We start from the raw sequence: 20,003 nt of genomic DNA, 5'->3' as shown, positions 1-20,003 counted from the left end.
GCTAGATTTATCTTCAATGTTTAGTCCTATAACATTTTACTATTTAATGCTATTTAATACCCATTGAGCTAAAGATGTTATACCAAAATCTTTTTGAGGCTTATTCATTACAGGGTGTCTAGTCAATCTTAAAAAATTTCCAAGATTTATGAGTTTAAAATAGACTGTAGATTTTTAAATTCACATTAATTGATAACTTTAAATTGTAATTTCTATATTAATATTTTCACAATAATGTAAAACATAAAAAAACAATACATTTAAAATAGTTTTTACTTATATCTTCTTGAAATAAATTACTGTATATATTGTTACAGTTATAGTAAATTAACCTGTATGTCTATCTTCATATGTTTTTTCTTATCTCATGCATGTACATCCAAATACCATGGACAAATGTAAACCCAGAGAGAAAATATTTATTAACCAAGTCTGCTTTGGTGTGGAATTACTGTAAAGATGTTAGAACTGTTGCCTGGTAATGTGGATTTAAATGTTTTGACAATCACCAGAAGGCAAGAGTAATTGAGATGTCCAAAAATAGATTATTTATTAGTTCAAAAATTAAATATATATTAAAAAATAATATATTGCATATAGCATATACATCTCATTGAGTTTGTCGCAATCTTACGAGCATTTTCTAAATTTATCTATTTTAGTTTACCAATTTGTAAACACTTATCCTATGGACAATAGTCGTTTATTTGTCTTAAGTCGTTAAATCCATTTTACTAAACTCTGTTATCCATTTTCATCATTTTAATTTTAATTTACTTCAATTTTATCCATGTCAGTATTTTTTAAACCTTTGTAATAAACAATGATGTCTTAAGAAAGAAGAAACTTCTATAAACAATGATGTCATCTGATTATTTGCCAATGGACGTTCCAATGTCATTCAACCCGAAGGCGGCCATTTAAAATGGCCGAAAACGTTTGTTCTCCTATCTTATGGATTAAAACTGCTAGAAAATAAGTGTGAAAGGTTTAAAACTTATTTTTTTTTTTCTTCAAAACGTGTAATTTTCATTAGGCTTAACATCAACAAAAATTCAATATGGCACCACACGCAACAGAGAAAAATTTCAACACTGGATAGGTTAACGTGCAGCAAACAGCTACCAAGTTTGATTGCCGCTTCCTCTGCTTGTGCTTTCAAAGAAGAATAAAAGCCAGATCCTCTTTTATTTCACAATACAAATGGTAAAATTCACCAAACTGATGACATTTCTTAGGGTATGTTTGTAAAGTCAAACGTGTTACAAGTCAGTCATAAAGTACAAATTCCATTCAGTGCACATGCCCAATGTTGATGACGTTTCAAACAAAATTCTAATGAAATTCACAAAGAAAAGAGTTAGTTTACTTTAAGAAAATGGCACCCAGTGATATTGATGTTTCTAAATCTACTCGTGTTTAAATTGTGGATTAAAAGACAAAATGATAGAAATAACTGTCCACCTAAAGCAATCTAAAAAAAACTATTTCAAATATAACTGCACTAGCAACATTTATTTGTTTGATTTTAGGAACAGCTATTTTGTTGTAATCAAATTGGTTAAAATGTCTAGAAAAGTAAGAACAACAATGAATCCTCAGTTAACTCGTTCGACTTTATGAACTTACCCTTACAAATATCATGTGCCTTTTGCCTGTAAGAAGTTTTGGTAACACAATATAGAAAACTGATCCATAGCAAACATTCAATAAAGTTGTCTTGCTGCCATTTTGTAAACAACACATGTACATTCCAGACAGTGGTTGCTCACCAGCTGGAAGCACATACAAAGATTCTTCCCATTAGTGGTCACTGGACACTGCCACTTAGGTAGTCTTACTAACTAAATGAATAACTTTGTACAGCAGTGGATCAAGTCAAGTGGGGGCCCCAAGAGGAGAGGTGAAAAGTTAGACCATAATAACATGTAGATTTGATTTCTTCAATTATTTCTGCTCTTACTTGATTACCAATAAGACCTACAAATTAGTCACAAATATTGTGAGATAAATAGTTTACATTTCTTCATCCTTGGTTGGCATATTTTTGTAGATGTAACTTCAACAACTCATCGTATTTGCTTAGGTATTCAAAGCAGGTCACATAATTTCCTTTCCTGTTGGAATCTCTGCCTTCATCATGACCCCTAAATACTAATCCTAAGCGACTTAATAATTTTATTGTTGATACAATTTTTTTCAACACATCTCTCCTGTAACATTCTTCTTTTTTCTTTTTCTGTAATAGTTGAGTATCAATTCTATTGAATTTTGTTTGATATTTTATACATAGTACATATGACTGATATGTGTTCTTTTGAAACTTTGTGGTCCGATAAAATAACAGAAATTACTCTCCAATTTTGCAAACCAGTTATTCATTTAGACTTTGATGTTAAAAAGAGTTTGCAAGAGTAGTAGTAAACACTTTTGCTTGATTCTGAAAATATCAGCCAATTTCTCTTTTCCATAATTTTATTTGGTTTCTTTCTGTAAAAATGATCATAAGAAAGTCTGTAACACACTTCATCTCTGTCTTTATACAATGATTTAAATTCTCTATATTCCCAATATTTTTTGGTTTGTTTTTAAGAATATGGTCACTAATAGCATCTGCTAATATTGTTGGCCATAAAGCTATATCATTTATTACATCGATGTCTATATCGAAACGTCTTTCTGGACTATCTATCTTCTGCATTTTTGCAATCCCTTTTTTCAGTAGCATTTTCAAGACCTCGGGGCCTTTTTGTATTCCAGGGCCCTATGTTGTCACTTAGTCCGCTGCTGACTTTGTAGGTTACATAATAATATGTACTAAAAATAACAAAATCTATAAAATAAATCCTTTCTTATAACAATGGTGTTTACGTTACCTTGAATTAAATTGGTATTGATAAACAGATTTTTAAAGCTAAAGTGTTGATTTTGAAAACCTGATATTACCAGTACTTGTGGCTAATGCAAAACTGGAGTGGATGATGTTAGAGAAAGACAATATTTAAAAAAAATTTCTTTGGAACAAAAAACGTACACAATTAACTTATATGCTTTTTAAAATTTAGTTATACAGTAACACTCCGAGTTATTTAAGTAGTGTTGACCAAAGACCTTTATGTAACTCGAATTTGTAAATTGCTTAAGTGTAACTACATAATTAATAACTCAATACTGTATTTATTATTATATGTGTACTGTACCTATATTATTTATTATTTTATTGTATAAAAGAACAATAGAAATACAAAGTACATACATAAACAAAAATAATCTGAAATATTTAATTTATTATTCATTTCCCCTGCTATTGTTGTTAACATCTTCCAGTCTTCATACATACAAATTATTTTTTTACTTTTCTTCTAAAGTAATTACAGACCTTTGTTTTTTGGTTTATTACCAACAAATTTGGTTTGTTGTTTTGATTGCATTTTAACAGTTCAATACTGTAAATGAACATCAAACACTATGTAAATGTAGTGATGGTAAACAGGTTATGTATTAAACAAACCACTCAAGGCTACTCTATCACACTAATGACGTGAAACAATACTCATAGAAAAACAAGCAATGAAGATGTGCTTGGTTTTGCTGCTTGACCTTTACTAAGTACTGTAGAAGAATCTTGTTTACAAGAAAGTGTATCTATGTATGTGCTTAAAATTAGACTGAAAAGTAAAGGATTAGCAGAGCAATAAAGTAATAAATTGGTACAGTGCAAAGGAAAGAAAGGATGAGAGAGAATGAATGAATGTTTGAAATAGAATAATTCTATATTACTCTACTCAGATTTTTTTTCCAATTTTTGAGATTTAAACTTTACATAACTGCAAATTTATGTAAGTTGCATGTTATGTAACTCGGAGTATTATGGTAGCTTATTTTTAGTTCTTACTAAAAATTATAGTTTTAATCTCCTTGAAATACAACTATAAAAAATTTTTATTTGAAGTTACCTTATTAATAAAACTTGATTTTCCAACATTTGGGAAACCACATATTAATATAGTCCTTGTATTTGGATCAATTGATGGAAGTCTTGATATATGTTGTCTAACTTGTTCTAAATACAGAAGATTTTCTTTCTGTCTACTCATTATTGTTGCCATTCTGATAAAAAAAAAGATATTTTAATTATTATTATTGCAATATAAATATGTGAATGAAATAAATTACAACCATGAAAATTTAAATATAATACACAAAACAGAAAAATTACATATATGAAGTCTGACATAAAAAGCCATTGTGTTCATAACTTGATTTACTAAATCAGGGCTTCCCACAGGGTCAGTACTGATCCCTTAGGGCAGTGTTCCGCAAAGTGTGTGCCGCAGCACACTGGTGTATCGTGGTCAATAGTTGGTGTGCTGTGGAAAAATGTCAAGTTTTGTGAAGATAATGCACCTACACATAGCTGAGAGTTATGCGAGCGAAGCGCTTCGTTGCACGAGAAGCGGGACAGCCCACCCGCGCGCCGCACGCATGCGCGTGTCAATGTGATATTGTAACGCTGCGCCCCGCTTAGTCATCGTTCACGCGCTTTTGTAAACTGAAACAAATCGCTTTTCGCCAATAACTAGCCGCTAGTTTGTGAATGTGTTGTCGCGAACGTAATTGACTTTTTTTTATTACAAATAAACAGACCCTATACATGTATGTGTATATAAATTCCTTAAACCTACCGCAAGTTTGTCAAGTGAAACTAATGATTCCCCAGAAGCAGAGTCAACGAAGAAAAAACCTAAGCTTGTTAATCGAAAATATGATGAGAGCTATGTACGTTATGGCTTTATATACTGCGGAGACGAATCATGCCCAATCCCAAAATTTTGGGTAATAATTCGATGGTGCCCAGTAAACTTTTACGACATTTAACTACTAAACACCCATCGGTGGGTGTTTAGTAGAAAGCTCAAAAAGACAAAGCCTTTTTTCAACATTTGAAAGACCAGTCTAAGAAACAGGTAACTCTCATGAGTTCGTCTTTCAAAACATCAGACAAAGCGCAGAATGCAAGCTACGTGATCACTAATATGCTTGTTAAATCCAAAAAGCCTCATTCTCTCGCTGAAACTTTAATTTTTCCTGTCTGCAAAGAAGTTGTCAAGATTATGATTAGCCAAGAAGTCGCTAAGGAAATCAAAAAAATACCTGCGTCAGCAGATAAGATCTCATGTCAAATTAATGATATTTCTAGCGACATTCAATCAACGTTAATTGAAAAATTAAGGATTAAAGGAGTTTTTGCGTTACAAGTTGATGAGGCTAATGATATCAGTGGTCACGCGCATCTCGTATCAAATGTGAGGTACACTGACGAATATGAAATAAAAGAGGACTTTTTATTTTGTCTGCCACTATCTGGTTATACCACTGCAGAAGAAATATTCAAAGTAACAGACCAGTACTTCAGTGAGAATAATTTGGAATGGCACAACTGCATAAGCATTTGCACTGACGGAACAGCAGCTATGACGGGAAAAATTAGGAAATTTATAACTAGGGCTTCTGAAAAAACCCTAATATTAAAAATGTACATTGCTTTTTACACAGGGAAGCACTGATGGCGAAGTCTCTGCCTGATGAATTGTTGTCTTACAAGAAGTCGTCAAAATTGTCAATTACATCAAGTCGTGACCGCTGAACTCTCGTCTGTTTAATGCAGTGTGTCAGGAAATGGGAGCAGATCATCAGTCACTTCTGTTTCATACAGAAGTACGATGGCTTTCTCGTGGAAAAGTGCTTTCTCGAATTTACGAGCTAAAAAATGAGACCCAGACGTTTTTAGAAGCCTAGGGTTCAGATTTTACTTTTCTGTTTAAAAGAGAAGAATGGGTAGCAAAACTTGCATATCTGGCAGATATATTCCCCAATTTAAATGAGCTCAACAAAAAACTGGTAGGAATTCTAATATTTTAACGTCATCGGACAAGAGTGAAAGCTTTCGCGCTAAGTTGGTTATGGATCAGCCACGCTACCGATGGTAGTAATGAAATGTTCCCAAATGTCGTGGCTGCCAATTCAGAAAAAAAGTGCAGGCTTTGATAGTGAAACACTTGGAGCTATTAGGAGAAAAAATGAACTCTTTTTCCTAAGTGTGACCTGCAACTTATGGACTGGGTACAAAATCCATTTTCAGATAGCATTTCCATTGGACACCTACCGATAAACGAGCAGGAAGAATTCATGGAGCTAAAAACTGATCAGACATTAAAACTAAAATTTTCTGAAACAGAGCTAGCACATTTTTGGCTGCATATAAAAAATGAGTATCCACTGCTTTCAAAGCGTGCTATTGCAATTCTCTTATCATTTGCCACGACCTACTTATGCGAATTGGGGTTTTCAACTCTCACTACGATTAAATCAAGAAAAAGAGAACGCCTGAGGACGATCGACCAAGAGATGAGAGCAGCCTTATCAACGATTGTTCCAAATTTTGATCGCCTGTGCTCAGTTAAGCAGGCTCACATTTCTCATTAAACATTGTACTGATTTTTATAATAAATAAATATTAAATAAACATTGGTTTTTCCTTTGGTGTACCTCAAACACAAAAAGTTTGAGGAACACTGCCTTAGGGGTTGTTGAAAGTTTGAAAGGAGATTGATGAACAAATTAAATGCATACTGTACATTACATGTATATATTACTGTGAATGACCGATATCTGGTGAATATCAGCATTCACACAGTCGTTTTGTGTACGTACGAAATATTTGCTAAATATCATTATTTCTCACTTACACAGGCAAATATCAACGTTCAGCATGCACTGATGGTGAATGTTGAATAAAAATATTTTTATTACATTAAGACAAAAATGCAACTTTTTAATGTCAAAATAGGAGAAAGCTTAAGTAACAGCACATGTAAATAAACTGTTGAACCTAAAACAAACAGTACATTCTAAATCATTAAAGAAAATAATACAATAATAAATTTACACATAAATTATGCGATTAATGTTACACAATCTTATTTATTGCAACAAGTTAAACTGTTATGGCACTTTGAACTGCACAAGAGTTTCTTGCTTTTACAACTGCATTTATTCGTGAAACACTTCTTTTTGCAATGACAGCGTGTATAGCCTTGCCCTCCACTTTTCAAATTAGCTGCAGCTGCTTCTCTCAGCGATATTTCTTGAGAAGTAATCTCATCTATGGAAAGTAACTTTTCTTTACAAATTATGAACTGATTATGGGTATAAAGCTGACAAACCAATCCCCAATACTTCCTGCTTAGTAAAATTCCAGCAGATATTAAGATTTTCCAATGTGTGAATCCCTAGCAAAAGATCATATTCCTTAACAATAATTGCTTCTTTGTGTTGGGTTAAATTGCTAAACTTTACAGAGACCAAAACCCCTTCTGTAAACACAGTAAGTGCTCCATTAAATGATTTTAAGATTATGTATCTGATGGCATTTTAGTTTGCGTTTATCTACAAGTCTAGGACTAATTATGTTGATCGTGGATCTGGAAATACCAAGCAATGCATGTTATTCACTTCCATTGAGAAAATTCAGGGATCATTAAGATCTGTGACTAAACAATGGTCCAATTGTGTCAGAGAGATCTTTAAATCCTCCCTTACTTGTTTTTTGCATCTTCCTTGTTTCCCAGATTCTCATCCAAATAGTTACTACTGAAAGGGGCACCATTATCAATTTCATCAATGGTGGTGAAACTTCAGTTACCAAGAATATTATAATCCCTTCTTTTGATTTTTTTTTGGTGCAGAATTTTTGGTTGGAACCAATTTTCTCAACCGACACACAAGTCATCTTTGTCATTTAAATTTTGCTGTAGAAAAATAGCTTGGATATCTGCCAGTAGCCCACACATTACCATGGTTATAAAGCTTTTGTTTTTCAAAATAATATTCAAATAGTGAACCACCACAATATTCCCACATATCTGCTAATATGTGGAGTTGGATCCAATTCTGTCCAAATGCAATAAGAAAGGAGTTTTTCCATTCCTCCCAATTATCACCGACCCTATTTAATACTCTGGAATTGTACCATTTCATGGTGATTCCTTCCAAATAATTCCAAAGGTTATGGATCTTTTGTTTGTCTGTAAACTGATTGTGCAATTCACACACATTCATATAAAATTATCCAAATATGCACTTCTGATTTTCCATCGTATTTTTCTATGTTGATTGTACCACATAATGAGTTTAGTGAAATTTTTCGATGGTTTGCTGAAAAGAGTTCATGATCTTCAACATCTCAACTTGTTGGTTCACGTATAGCTTTTGCAACTGAACCATTTGTGCCAACACATCCGACTTCAGGTCACACAAACTGTCTGAAGTGGACCGAGGCGGCCAATCATATTAAAGTATTTTATTAAGATAGAGTTCACCTTCTGTCTCTGACACTGAAATAGATAGTGTCTGATAATTCATCAACATCCGAACAGCAGTCTGAAAAACCGATGAAGACAAAAATGCGAGATGATTTTAGATTCCTTGAAAAGCTTGATCAACTTCTGTCCATTCGTCTTCCCCTTCCAGTTGATATCAGGAGATAATGTAAGAGTCTTTGATCTTCTGAACCAAGAATTTGAAAAGTATGATTCTAATTCAAGACTATATAAATACAGCTGAGTACTGAATTCCTGTCAACTGTGCCAATTTGTAATATCACCAAAAGTTACAAATACAATAATTGAACTAAAAGGAAAGGTAATCACAAGAGCAGATGAATTTTACATCTGTTTCACACATCCAGGGTAAAAGGTGAAAACCTTTCTATTCTCCATCCCCAGACCAAGCTATTCCTTCCCCTTTGTGACCCAAATTCTCCAAATTCCTGACGAGCGCAGATGTGGAGTTAATAGGGATGGATTCTTATGAGTAGCATATTTTAAATTCTGCTTACAAGTTAGAAATAATTTATTTTTTAAATTTGTATTTATAAATATCTGGGAATTAATCAGCATAAAATTTTTGATTGCTTTTTTAATTTTTATCTTAATTTTTCTTAGTATTTTTTATTTTTATTAGTAATTGCATTTAAATCATGTCTAGTCAATTGGAAAATTGTGTTCGAAGGTTTTATGTTTTATAAAAAGAAATATATTAATCAAACACCTATATTATAAGTGATAAATTTTACTTATTGCTTCTTTTCTGTTGATATTAATAAAAATAAAATTACTGAAAGTTAGGATATTGTCTCAATTTTGCTATGTATGTGCTACATAGTAGACTGCCCAGCATATACGTCATGCAAAGGGAAAGTAGGCTTCCTTCAATAATTCACGTGTATTCCAGAAAATGTACTTACAAATTTTATGTTTATCTAAACCAAAAACAGTTTCATTTTCACTTGCTTTTTTAAAAATGTTAAAAAATAAGACTTTTTAAAAAATGTTTTAGAAAGTTAAAAACATATAATCATATTGAATACATAAATTCATAATTATAATAGAAATTTACATTTTACAACAGAATAAATTTTGCAGTACATTTTCAGCAATTCTTTCCATAATTTTTGATAATCAATTGATTAGTAGAGACTCCTAGGAATAAAATAGAAAATTTACAAAAATAAAATTCTTGTAGAAGTTTTCAAATCTTACTGATTCAGTAAAAACATAATACAAATAAATAACAACTAACCCGTTAGAAAGCTATACATCCACAAGAGCCGAATTATCGGGCTAGAGTTGGCTATAATAAATAAATAATTAATAAGACAATTTGGCACTAGAGCCTTGGCGTTAGGCGCCATCTCTTACTAAACTTAATAATTAAATTAAATAAATAATTTTAATAATTTGGAACTGGAGGAAAAGAAATCGGCCCGAAGCGGGACTCGAACCCGCAACTTGACCGTCGATGGTCGTCATGTTAGCTTATTTATACTGGAGGAGGCGATCGGACTGAAGGTCCGGGTAGCGTAACTGGTAACGTGTCTGCACGGATAGCAGAAGTTGCGGGTTCGAGTCCCGCTTCGGGCCGATTTCTTTTCCTCCAGTTCCAAATTATTAAAATTATTTATTTAATTTAATTATTAAGTTTAGTAAGAGATGGCGCCTAACGCCAGGCTCTAGTGCCAAATTGTCTTATTAATTATTTATTTATTATAGCCAACTCTAGCCCGATAATTCGGCTCTTGTGGATGTATAAAAACATAATACAATACACGGGATCAGTCATAAAGCCTTCACTAGCCAGACCACAACACGCAATAAGAGACGAAACTTCCTAAATAAAGAGGAGTTTACGCTAGTGGACTACAGAGCGGCACTGAGCAACATATATAGACGTATAGGAACCGCTACAAACAAAAGAATAATATACAAACGGAATCCCACTATATACCAGCTGTTAAGAGCGGATAAAGACGCCCCGGACACCTACTCCCTCCCGGGAGTTAACAAAATCCCGATTACGGACGCACGGAGGCAGAATAAATTATTTTACATTGGAGCCACCAGAAGATCACTCAAGGAAAGGCTAGCGTAACATCAGAGAAACATAAGAAATGAACAGCCTTGTACAACGTTGGTGACTTACATCCTAGCAGACCCCCAGGAAGTCCAAGCGGAATGGGCCCAAGCAAAATTAATACAAACAGTTCGTAACATAAAGCACCTCCATTATACATTCATTCATTCATTCATTATCTTTATTGTACAATAACACTATGTACAATAACACTAAGTACAATGTCCTGCTCCGCTTAAGCACTACAGGATGATAACCATTACAGAGAAATCCCGGGTTACAAAGAACACAAATGAATCGAGAGAAACAAAAAAACAACAACAAAAACAAACACGGAAACAAACAAGTAATGCAGCCATCTTGCTGTAGCACTACAGAGAAACTACCTGTTGTAGTGCGAACGCGACAATACAAACAAACGCGAGAGGGCGAAACAAGATGCAGCAAGGTTGCACCGACAAACCCAATCCGTGCCAGCGGCACTAATACCATTGTAACATCATCACGAACTCACGAGACTAACATTAACGCGCGAACTTAAAAGAAAAGTTGAACTGGACAAGGAACACTACGGCAAGTAGTCCGCGGTTTTGACATACAATGCCTTGGCCTTTAAATACAAAGGACACTCTTTGTCCAGGGTGTTGTGCTCGTGCTCAACAAAGCCTTCTCTTATACAGTTGGAACATTTCGGTTTTTCACTTTTCTTAGTGCATTCTTGAAATAAATGATTATCTCCACAATGGCTACAGACTTTATTTTTTGCAGAACAGTTAATCGCCAGATGTCCGAAGCTTAAACATTTGTAACATTGTCGAACTGGTATGAAGTCATATACATAACATGTCTTCCACTGTATATATAGTAGTCCCTCTTTTTTGATTTCAGTTCTAATCTCTGGTGCCACCTCTATCACCCATGATAAGTAATCATTATCTCTCTGTTTTACTGAAAACCGAACGGCAACTTTCTCTCGAAGTTCCTCCATCGTAAACTTAGTTAAAAAGTATGTATTCTGATCCTTAATATACTCCAGCAATTCCTCTTTATTGATTGACTTGGGGACAGATGCTATTTTCATAAGCGGTAAACGCCTTCTCGCATTCCGCGCAGTCAGTCCCTCCAATTTGTTTGCTTTCTCCTGTAAAAATTCAGCATCCTCCCTATTAGTAGTATCAATGGCAATTCCACCATTGTTGATTTTTCTCACCCGTTTGATAGGCATCTGACATTTCTTTACGTCAAATTGTTTTGTAAGCAGCGCTCTGGTCTCTTCGGATGTACTATTCTCTTTTTCGTTATAGACGAGCACAGTATATGTTGGTGTTAAGGGTTTATTTTCTGGCTGTGTGTTTTTAATTCCTCTTTGCAATATATGACTATATGAAGGAGCGGTCCCTGTAGTCCCTTCCATCCTAACTGAGGAAGCCTTCTCCAGATTAAGAATATTCTGTTTAACTTCCTGTATAGCATCTATATTTTTGTTACCCTGTTCATCTATTAATAGTTTAACTTCCTCCTTAGTTGCTAGCAATTCGAATTTCTCAAGCAATACTCCAGAGATAGAGTTTTTCTTAATGACCTCTTCAGCGCTCTTAGTCAAAATTTTAAATTTTTCTACTATAAATCTAATGTGTTCTCCAGTGCCTAATCTCCCTTTTGAATTATTGCGAGAGTATTTCTTATATTCCTCGATGATTTTTTCCGAGAACTCCAAAAATTCCTGAAGTGTGCTGATGGCCATCCTATTTCAATACAGAAAAAGGCCCAAGCTCGAACACTTAAACAGTAAGAACGCGAGCAGATGGTCCTCCATTATACAGAGGGGCATGGCACATCTGCAAAGCTAGCCAGAAAGGACAATCCATAAACTTCCGAGAGGCTAGTAAAGTATCTGCGGCCTGGCGCTCAGGAGGCACGTAAACGTCAGAAAGGCAAATAAACAGAAGCTTACTCAAGGACTGAACTCGTCCGTTATAATCTCTGCACAGCTCCTATCCTTTTTTCCCTCTGGTATATGAGCCACTCGGCCAGCACCGTATTTTTATGTTTGTGTTTTATTTTATTTTATTTTTAATGTCTCCACGGAGCATATTATTATCTCACTGCTTATTATCTACTTTTACTTTATTCTCATGTTCTTGTGTTATTTAATACTCCTGGATGTAGAGATGGCGCACGCAATTCTATTTAGATTGCATTTAAAAAACGTTCCAAACGCTTGTCTGTTACTGCAAAGTGTCTTTCTGTTCGATTTTTTGATGTTCTTTCCTGAAGAAGGTCGTTAAATACGACCGAAAACGTTAGTTAGTACCTAATAAACATGGCTGCTTATCTATAAGGTGTTTTGAGTTTATTGTTTGGTTAAGTTACACAGTCTATGATGAGCTACAAAACATAGTTAAAAGAAATTTGTAATTCTTTTTCTCTTGAAGATTATTTTAAAAAGAAGAAAATATTTTTGGTCCCAAAAGAGTGGAAAAGAAAAACAAGTTTGGCACAAAGTAGCCAAACCTGGCATTACTATATGAACTCCCTGATATGCAAATCAGCATATGTTTGCATGGGACCACATCCATTTAAAGGGGTGGGCATCCCTAAACTTTAACTCCTATTTTCTGAGTACACTAGAATGGTCTGCTAAACCAGATGCTAAAATCTTTAAATATCAGAGGTCAAATCTGTCATTGTTTACAAGAAAAAAAAACTATTCTGCTCAAAATAGAACATTTCAGAATAGTAATCCAGGCACTCAGTGACGGGTGGCAATTGCATATAGCCTCAATCATCTGCGTTGAGTCGGAGACTGTACACTGATAGCCTTCGAGATGCTTCGACAGGAGCAAATGGATCTTACATTCTATCATTCTGGCGGGTGCGTTGGCTTTATCTAAGATCGGTCTAAGCTCCATCCTCTGTTTATGTGTTTTGGCATAGGCAAAGAGTCTCGGAACCATCGGTGAGGCCACGGTCGCGTTGTCTAGCTGTAATTTCCTTGCCAAGCCAGTACGTGTAAACCTGCGGATCCTCAATTGGGTCTTATCGACGAAGTCTTTCCCTATTTCCTCACATTCCGTGTCTCTTATATATTTCTGCAGAATGGCGGCGTAGGAGTTTCTCTTCATCAAAACTAGAGCCCTATTCTTGTCAGCTCTTAAAAAGACTATGTTATTTTCCCGTAGCCATTTCCTGCTTTTCTTCAAAGCGTTCAGGTATTCAGCCTCCTTACCATGCTTTTTTAGGTTATAGCGCCTCATCCAGAAGTGTGCCTTCCATCTGAAGTATTCTTTTCGGGTCTCGCTCAGGTTTCGAATGAGGTCTTCAACTCCAGGCATGACAGCTTCCGGTGTTAGTTTGTAGGGTCTCGGCACAAACATAGGGCCTTTCCTAAGTATTGTTTTAATACATTCCGGAGGGTTGATTCCATCATAACATATTATCGGGGCTTGCATTCTTTTTTCATCTGTAGGCCTCTGGGATCTGAGAATCCAGCGTAGTTTCCTCCCGTAGCGAGATTTCAGCTTCTCTGCAAGCTTCTCTTGGAAAAACATAGCTCTGCTGTTAGCCTCCACCAAGGTATCGTAGTCTAGCGTGTATAGCTGATTTTCGATTCTAACAAGGCTATTAAGTTTCGAATTTATTGCAGTGCTAATTTTTATTGTTCACACACACCAATAACTGCCGTAAATCATTGGGCAATAATTTGAAAATAATAATTATAAATTACAAATGAATTTGACACTAAAGGGAGGTGTTAAGTGCCATCTCATATTAAAATTAATAATTATAATTTTTAACTAAATAATTTAAATAAATTCATACATTATTTGCATAATGATAACATAACCCAGGATTACCTTCAACTGAAGTTCAAGATGACTTACAAAACTTTTTAGTAATCTATTATTATTGTTTTAATGAAGATTTTATTATATCTTCAAGCCAATAGACTGCTACTTCTGTGTGGTATTGTGAAAAGACTGAAAAAAAGAATAGACTCCAAGAAATTATATTTTTTGTAAGTCATCTTGAACTTTAAATAATTTAGATTAAACTGGAAGAAATGAATTGGCCCAAAGCAGAATTCAAACCCACAATTCCTGCTTATCATGCGGATGTGTTGCCAGTTACGCTTCTTGGACCTCTGGTCCAATCTCCTCTTCCAGTATATTTGATTTGTAAATTATAATTATTATTTCCACGATGATTTATGACGATTTACGGCAGTTGTTGGTGTGTCATTGCAATGCATCAGGTTTTAGTATAGATGTTTATATTTATTGTTCACATCAAAAACTACAAAAAGTAGCCATAATTGGAAATAGGGTTATTTCTTGAGGGTTATGAAGTTAATTTCCTGTTCAGTTTAATGGATTCTATTACAACATCTGTTCACTTTACTGTGTGAAAATTAACATTGTGACAGTGGCGTTTTGCCAGGGCAACAGCAAATTCACTTTAACACAAGAATTTGCTTTAAGGCAAATCAACCGTAATTGATTGCATACAATCATGCCAAAGATTTAAATCTCATCCATAGTTTGCAAGGTCACAACTTGGTTAGAATTTATCTTTGCTAAACAATCAATGCAATAAATTTTAGTATTAGTTTAACTCTGTACAGCCCATACCACAGACAGTTATCTAAATTGAAAACTATCAGATTTGAATATACTGTAAGTTAAGGATTGAATATAGACAGAAAGTGATTTTTTTTGTCCTTTTAAAACTGGAAAAAAACACTAATATTCAAATCAATTTAGTATTTTTAATAACCATTAAATACTACTATAAGCATATGTGATATTTAAAAAAATATATATATATCTGAAATTTTCAAATATAAGAATCAAAATTTCAACAACATATAGCTAATAAATATTATAACAGATACATTTCTACTAATATAGATTATTATTATTATTAACTTTAATAAAGGTGTATGAAAGTTGACTGGCAGAATTTAAAAATAGATTAAATTCTGTTAATTAATTTTCTAATTACTATAGCACACATTTAACGTTACCACAATATAGACTGAGGTCACGGGACTGTGTGCAATTTCCCATAAATATAAACTAAATATTTTATTTTGAAAGTATATTGTATTAAACAAAAATAAACTTTATAAGTAAAATTAAAAATAGATTTTAACAAAAATAGAACATTTTATAACAAACAAATAATCAATTCTAAAGTAGAAAATAATTTTATTAAAACCTTTGTTAATAAAGAAATGATATTAGAAAAGGTATGGAAGATGTCTTTTAATATAATACTAATTGTAAAAGTTTTAACAAGACCACAATTCTACTTTAACCTGAATTAAATTCCTTTGTAAGAAATTAAGTTAGTAATATAAATTAATTGCCCCCATCGTGATGATACACTCTGTAATGTTTACTAACCTAGCTTATTTGTTTTATACTCCTAGATTTTTCAATGTTTCCATAATTTCATATGGTTCTATCTCTGAATGATAACAAGAGACGTAAATTATTCAGAAAAACGAATCTAAATATAATAAACTACAACTCTTTAAACTTTATTAGTATTTTTGTGATCCTCATGGCTAAATATATATATGTGGGAGGCGGGGCGCCATCGGACGGCGAGGGACGAAGGCGAGAGTGGGACGGGGCGAGACTTGGGTGTAGCCAGACGACGTTTGAGAGGAAAGGCGGGAAGAAGACGGAAGACGAGTCCAGACGGGACTTCATTTTTCTTTTCCACTAAGACGAGACGATTCAAATTTAGTGTTCAATGTTTATGTCGTTAATTGTAATGTCTAGTGTCACAATTAAATGTTAGTTTAGTAAGCAATTAAGTGTCTTTACTGGACTAAACACAAGCGAAGTTACAAAAGTAGGAGACAAGACGAAAAGAAAGTCCTACAAAAGTGGGGGCTCGTCCGGGATAGGAATAGGCTTGGATGTGGATTAGGCTCAACTCGAGAAGATTCGACGAACTGTGCTTTGGTTTTGTAGGTACACTGGACATTTACGGACATTTCTGTTTTGTTAAAATTTCGACGGTGGACAGTCCGAAGACCTCCGGAAGAACTTCGACTTACATTTCGGCAAACCGTGAGTAATTCTAAAATTCTATTTTAAGATGGCGACGCTCGTAGAAATTATCGGCGAAACGCTAAAGTCGGCCTCGACAAATTCGATAAAATTGTTGCATCAACTTGTATTCGAAGAGATTGGAGATAGAAATAACAGAAAAAGATTGAGAACCTTTGGTGGATTCAATTTTCCATCCAAAGAGGACGAAAACCTAAAAAAGAAAGTGCAATATATTAATGAGAACTTTCGATTAAACGATCTGGTTGTTTTGTGCAACTTGTTAAATGTTAAATATGACGGTACTAAAGACGAAATCGTCGAAAGGCTTGTTCTTTCTCTTTCTGACTTAAGATCATTGCAATCAAATCGGATCTTGGCAGACGTTGATACCGAAGACGAAGATGTATTAGAAGTTCAGTCTGTCGATGATTCACCTGGCAATAATTGTCCGCGCGTTTCGGATATGAGCAAACTTTCCATTAACTTTCATGACGTGAAAAACGTAATCAAACCTTTCGATGGTAGTGAGTATTGTTCTATCGATAAATGGCTGGTTGCATTCGAAGACTTTGCTAAAATGATGACTTGGTCCGATTTACATAAATTTATATTTGCAAAACAATCCTTAACAGGGTTAGCGAAATTATTTGTCGAAAGTCAAAGCGGTATTAATTCCTGGGATAAATTGAAATCGGAATTAAAAGCGGAATTTGGTAGTAAATATAACTCAGCGCGATTGCACGGTATGTTGGCTAAACGCCAAATGCTCTCCAATGAATCTGTGCAAGAATATTTCTTTAAAATGCAAGAACTCGCTAGTCATGGAAAAATTGAACCTGACGGGTTGATCGAATATGTTATTTCTGGTATACGTGACATACCCAGCAACAAAGCGATGCTATACGGAACAGATAATTTAACAGAATTTCGTGAAAAGTTGAGAGTGTATGAGAAGATCCGGTCTGCGTATTCTCGTTCGGTTCAGTCTAAACCGAATCTACCTACAGAGCATCGAAAACCCCAGCCTTATCGGAGTAAGCATGACGGTAAAACTGTCAAATGTTTTAATTGTAACGAAATTGGTCACATTTCGAGTAATTGCTCGTATAAATCTGAAGGTACTAGATGTTTTAAGTGCCAAAGATTCGGCCATAAAGCTAACGCTTGTCCTCAAAAAGAAGTAAACAAAATGGGACTAAGCCATTTCTCTGGATGTAACAACAAGATTGAAACGGATGCTGAAATCCTAGGTGCAAGAACAAAAGGACTCGTCGACACCGGGTCGGAAGTAACGATGATATCGAGGCATTTTTATGAAAAAGTAGGAACTCCGAAATTAAACTCAGATAATGCATCTTTAATTGGATTAGATGGGAATAGTGTTTCTCCGTTAGGTTTCTTCGAAAGCGAAATAAAGATCGACGAATACTCTCTTCCTGCAAATATTTACGTGGTAGAAGGTGATCTATGTAATTCTATGATAATAGGAACAGATATTCTGAATAAACTGAACTTCTCTATAACAAACTACGGATTCAAAGTCATGGGAAAGCGAAGTCAAAATACTAATCGTGTTAACTATACTCGAATTTTTGTTCCCGATGGAAAGTCTGCAGCTGAATCAACACTCGTTAGATCAGATGACGCCCCTAGAAAGGAGCAGATGTCCCTTTCGCATTCCTCTGAGAAGGGAGAGGGAAACGGTTTTCAAAACATTAAATCACTTGGCGAGCGACCACCCCTTGTGGTCAGTGACACAAACGACTTCGGCGCAAATAAACAAGAAAAGTTGACTTCCAAATCTGATACATTTTCGATGCCTTACGATAGAAGCAAAAAAATACAATCAAGTGCAGATATGGGCAGATTGAACCGTTTTAACCATGTTTCGTTCACCGACGACAGGGAGTATGATTTAACTGATCCTTCAGAAGCTGAGAGCGAAAAAACATGCTTTTTGAGTCAATTGGCAGATGCGACCGATTGTCAGATAGACTTAAGTCACATTCTGGACACAGAACAACGACAGGATTTGATGAAACTAATTACAACCTATGAGCCAAATAAGGTTAAGGATACCGGGTTGAAGATGCAAATTATTTTAACTGACGAAATCCCCATTAGTCATCGCCCACGTAGAATGTCATTCGAAGAACAAAAAATAGTAGAAGACCAAATCCAAGAATGGCTAGACGGTGGCATAATCAAACCTAGTTGTTCGGATTACGCTGCGCCAGTAGTTTTATGCAAGAAGAAAAACGGAAAAATTAGATTGTGCGTCGACTTTAGAAAGTTGAATCGGAAAACGGTCAGAGATCACTTCCCCTTGCCTTTGATTGAGGATGTGATAGATCGTTTGGAACAATCAAAAGTGTTCACGTCGCTCGATTTAAAAAATGGATTTTTCCATGTTGACATTGATGAGAAATGTAGAAAGTATACCTCTTTCGTTACACACGAGGGCCAGTACGAATTTTTAAAGGTTCCTTTTGGCTTGTGTAATAGCCCAAGCGTATTTCAACGTTATATTTACCATGTGTTTAGACCGTTGTTACAAGATAGAACTGTAGTAATTTATATGGATGATATCCTAATACCGTCATCAAACGCACAGGAAGGGTTAGAAAAGTTGAAGCGTGTACTGGAAGTAGCTTCAGAATATGGGTTGGAACTTAATTTCGAGAAATGTCAATTCTTAAAGAACGAAGTAGAATTTCTCGGCTATGTCATCAAAGACGGAACAATTAGACCTTCTCCGACTAAAACAGCAGCCGTTCAAAAGTTTCCACAACCCAAAACCGTAAAACATGTTCAAAGCTTTCTAGGACTCACGGGTTATTTTAGGAAATTCATTCCCCACTATTCGAAGATAGCAAAACCCTTAAGTGATTTACTTAGGGATGGAGTAAAATTCAGATTTGGTTCAGAGCAACTAGAAGCGTTCCAAAAATTAAAGGACATGCTATCACAAAGTCCAGTTCTCCATATTTTCAAGCGTGGTGCTCCATTAGAATTGCATACAGATGCAAGTTGCCTCGGGTTCGGAGCAGTTTTGCTACAGCAAGCTGACAACGGAAAGTATTACCCGATTAATTATATGAGTAGGAAAACATCACCTCAGCAAGAAAAATATAACAGTTACGAGTTAGAAGTACTCGCGATAATCGAGGGCTTGAAAAAATTTCGAAACTATTTGTTGGGTTCCAAATTTAAAATAATTACGGACTGTGCTGCGTTCCAACGAACACTCGGAAAGAAGGAGCTTACCCCAAAATTAGCAAGATGGTCTTTATTACTTGACGAATTTGACTATGAAGTTGTCCATAGGAAAGGCAGTCAGATGAAACATGTAGATGCACTAAGCCGCAATACAGTTTTACTAGTTACGCGCTCTTCCGACGAAATAACGACAAGGATTGTGTCTGCGCAGGATACTGACGAGGATATAAAAGTTCTTAAAGA

The 20,003-nt window shown here is 34.8% G+C and overlaps 1 protein-coding gene across 1 annotated transcript in view; it reads right to left on the bottom strand.

Moving 5' to 3' along the window:
- The window catches only part of Non1 (nucleolar GTP-binding protein 1), a 55,802-nt gene that overhangs the window by 13,959 nt on the left and 21,840 nt on the right, over positions 1-20,003 (bottom strand). Inside the window, exon 5 of the mRNA XM_067276524.1 lies at positions 3,957-4,110. Within this exon, the coding sequence (XP_067132625.1) occupies positions 3,957-4,110 (154 nt within the window). The remainder of the gene's footprint in view (positions 1-3,956; positions 4,111-20,003) is intronic.

This window comes from Centruroides vittatus, unplaced genomic scaffold, assembly GCF_030686945.1.
Source record: "Centruroides vittatus isolate TY-2023 unplaced genomic scaffold, ASM3068694v2 contig_7, whole genome shotgun sequence".
Classification (NCBI taxonomy): domain Eukaryota; kingdom Metazoa; phylum Arthropoda; class Arachnida; order Scorpiones; family Buthidae; genus Centruroides; species Centruroides vittatus.
The sequence above is the reverse complement of the archived record's forward strand: the minus strand, read 5'-3'. Positions and strand labels throughout refer to the sequence as shown.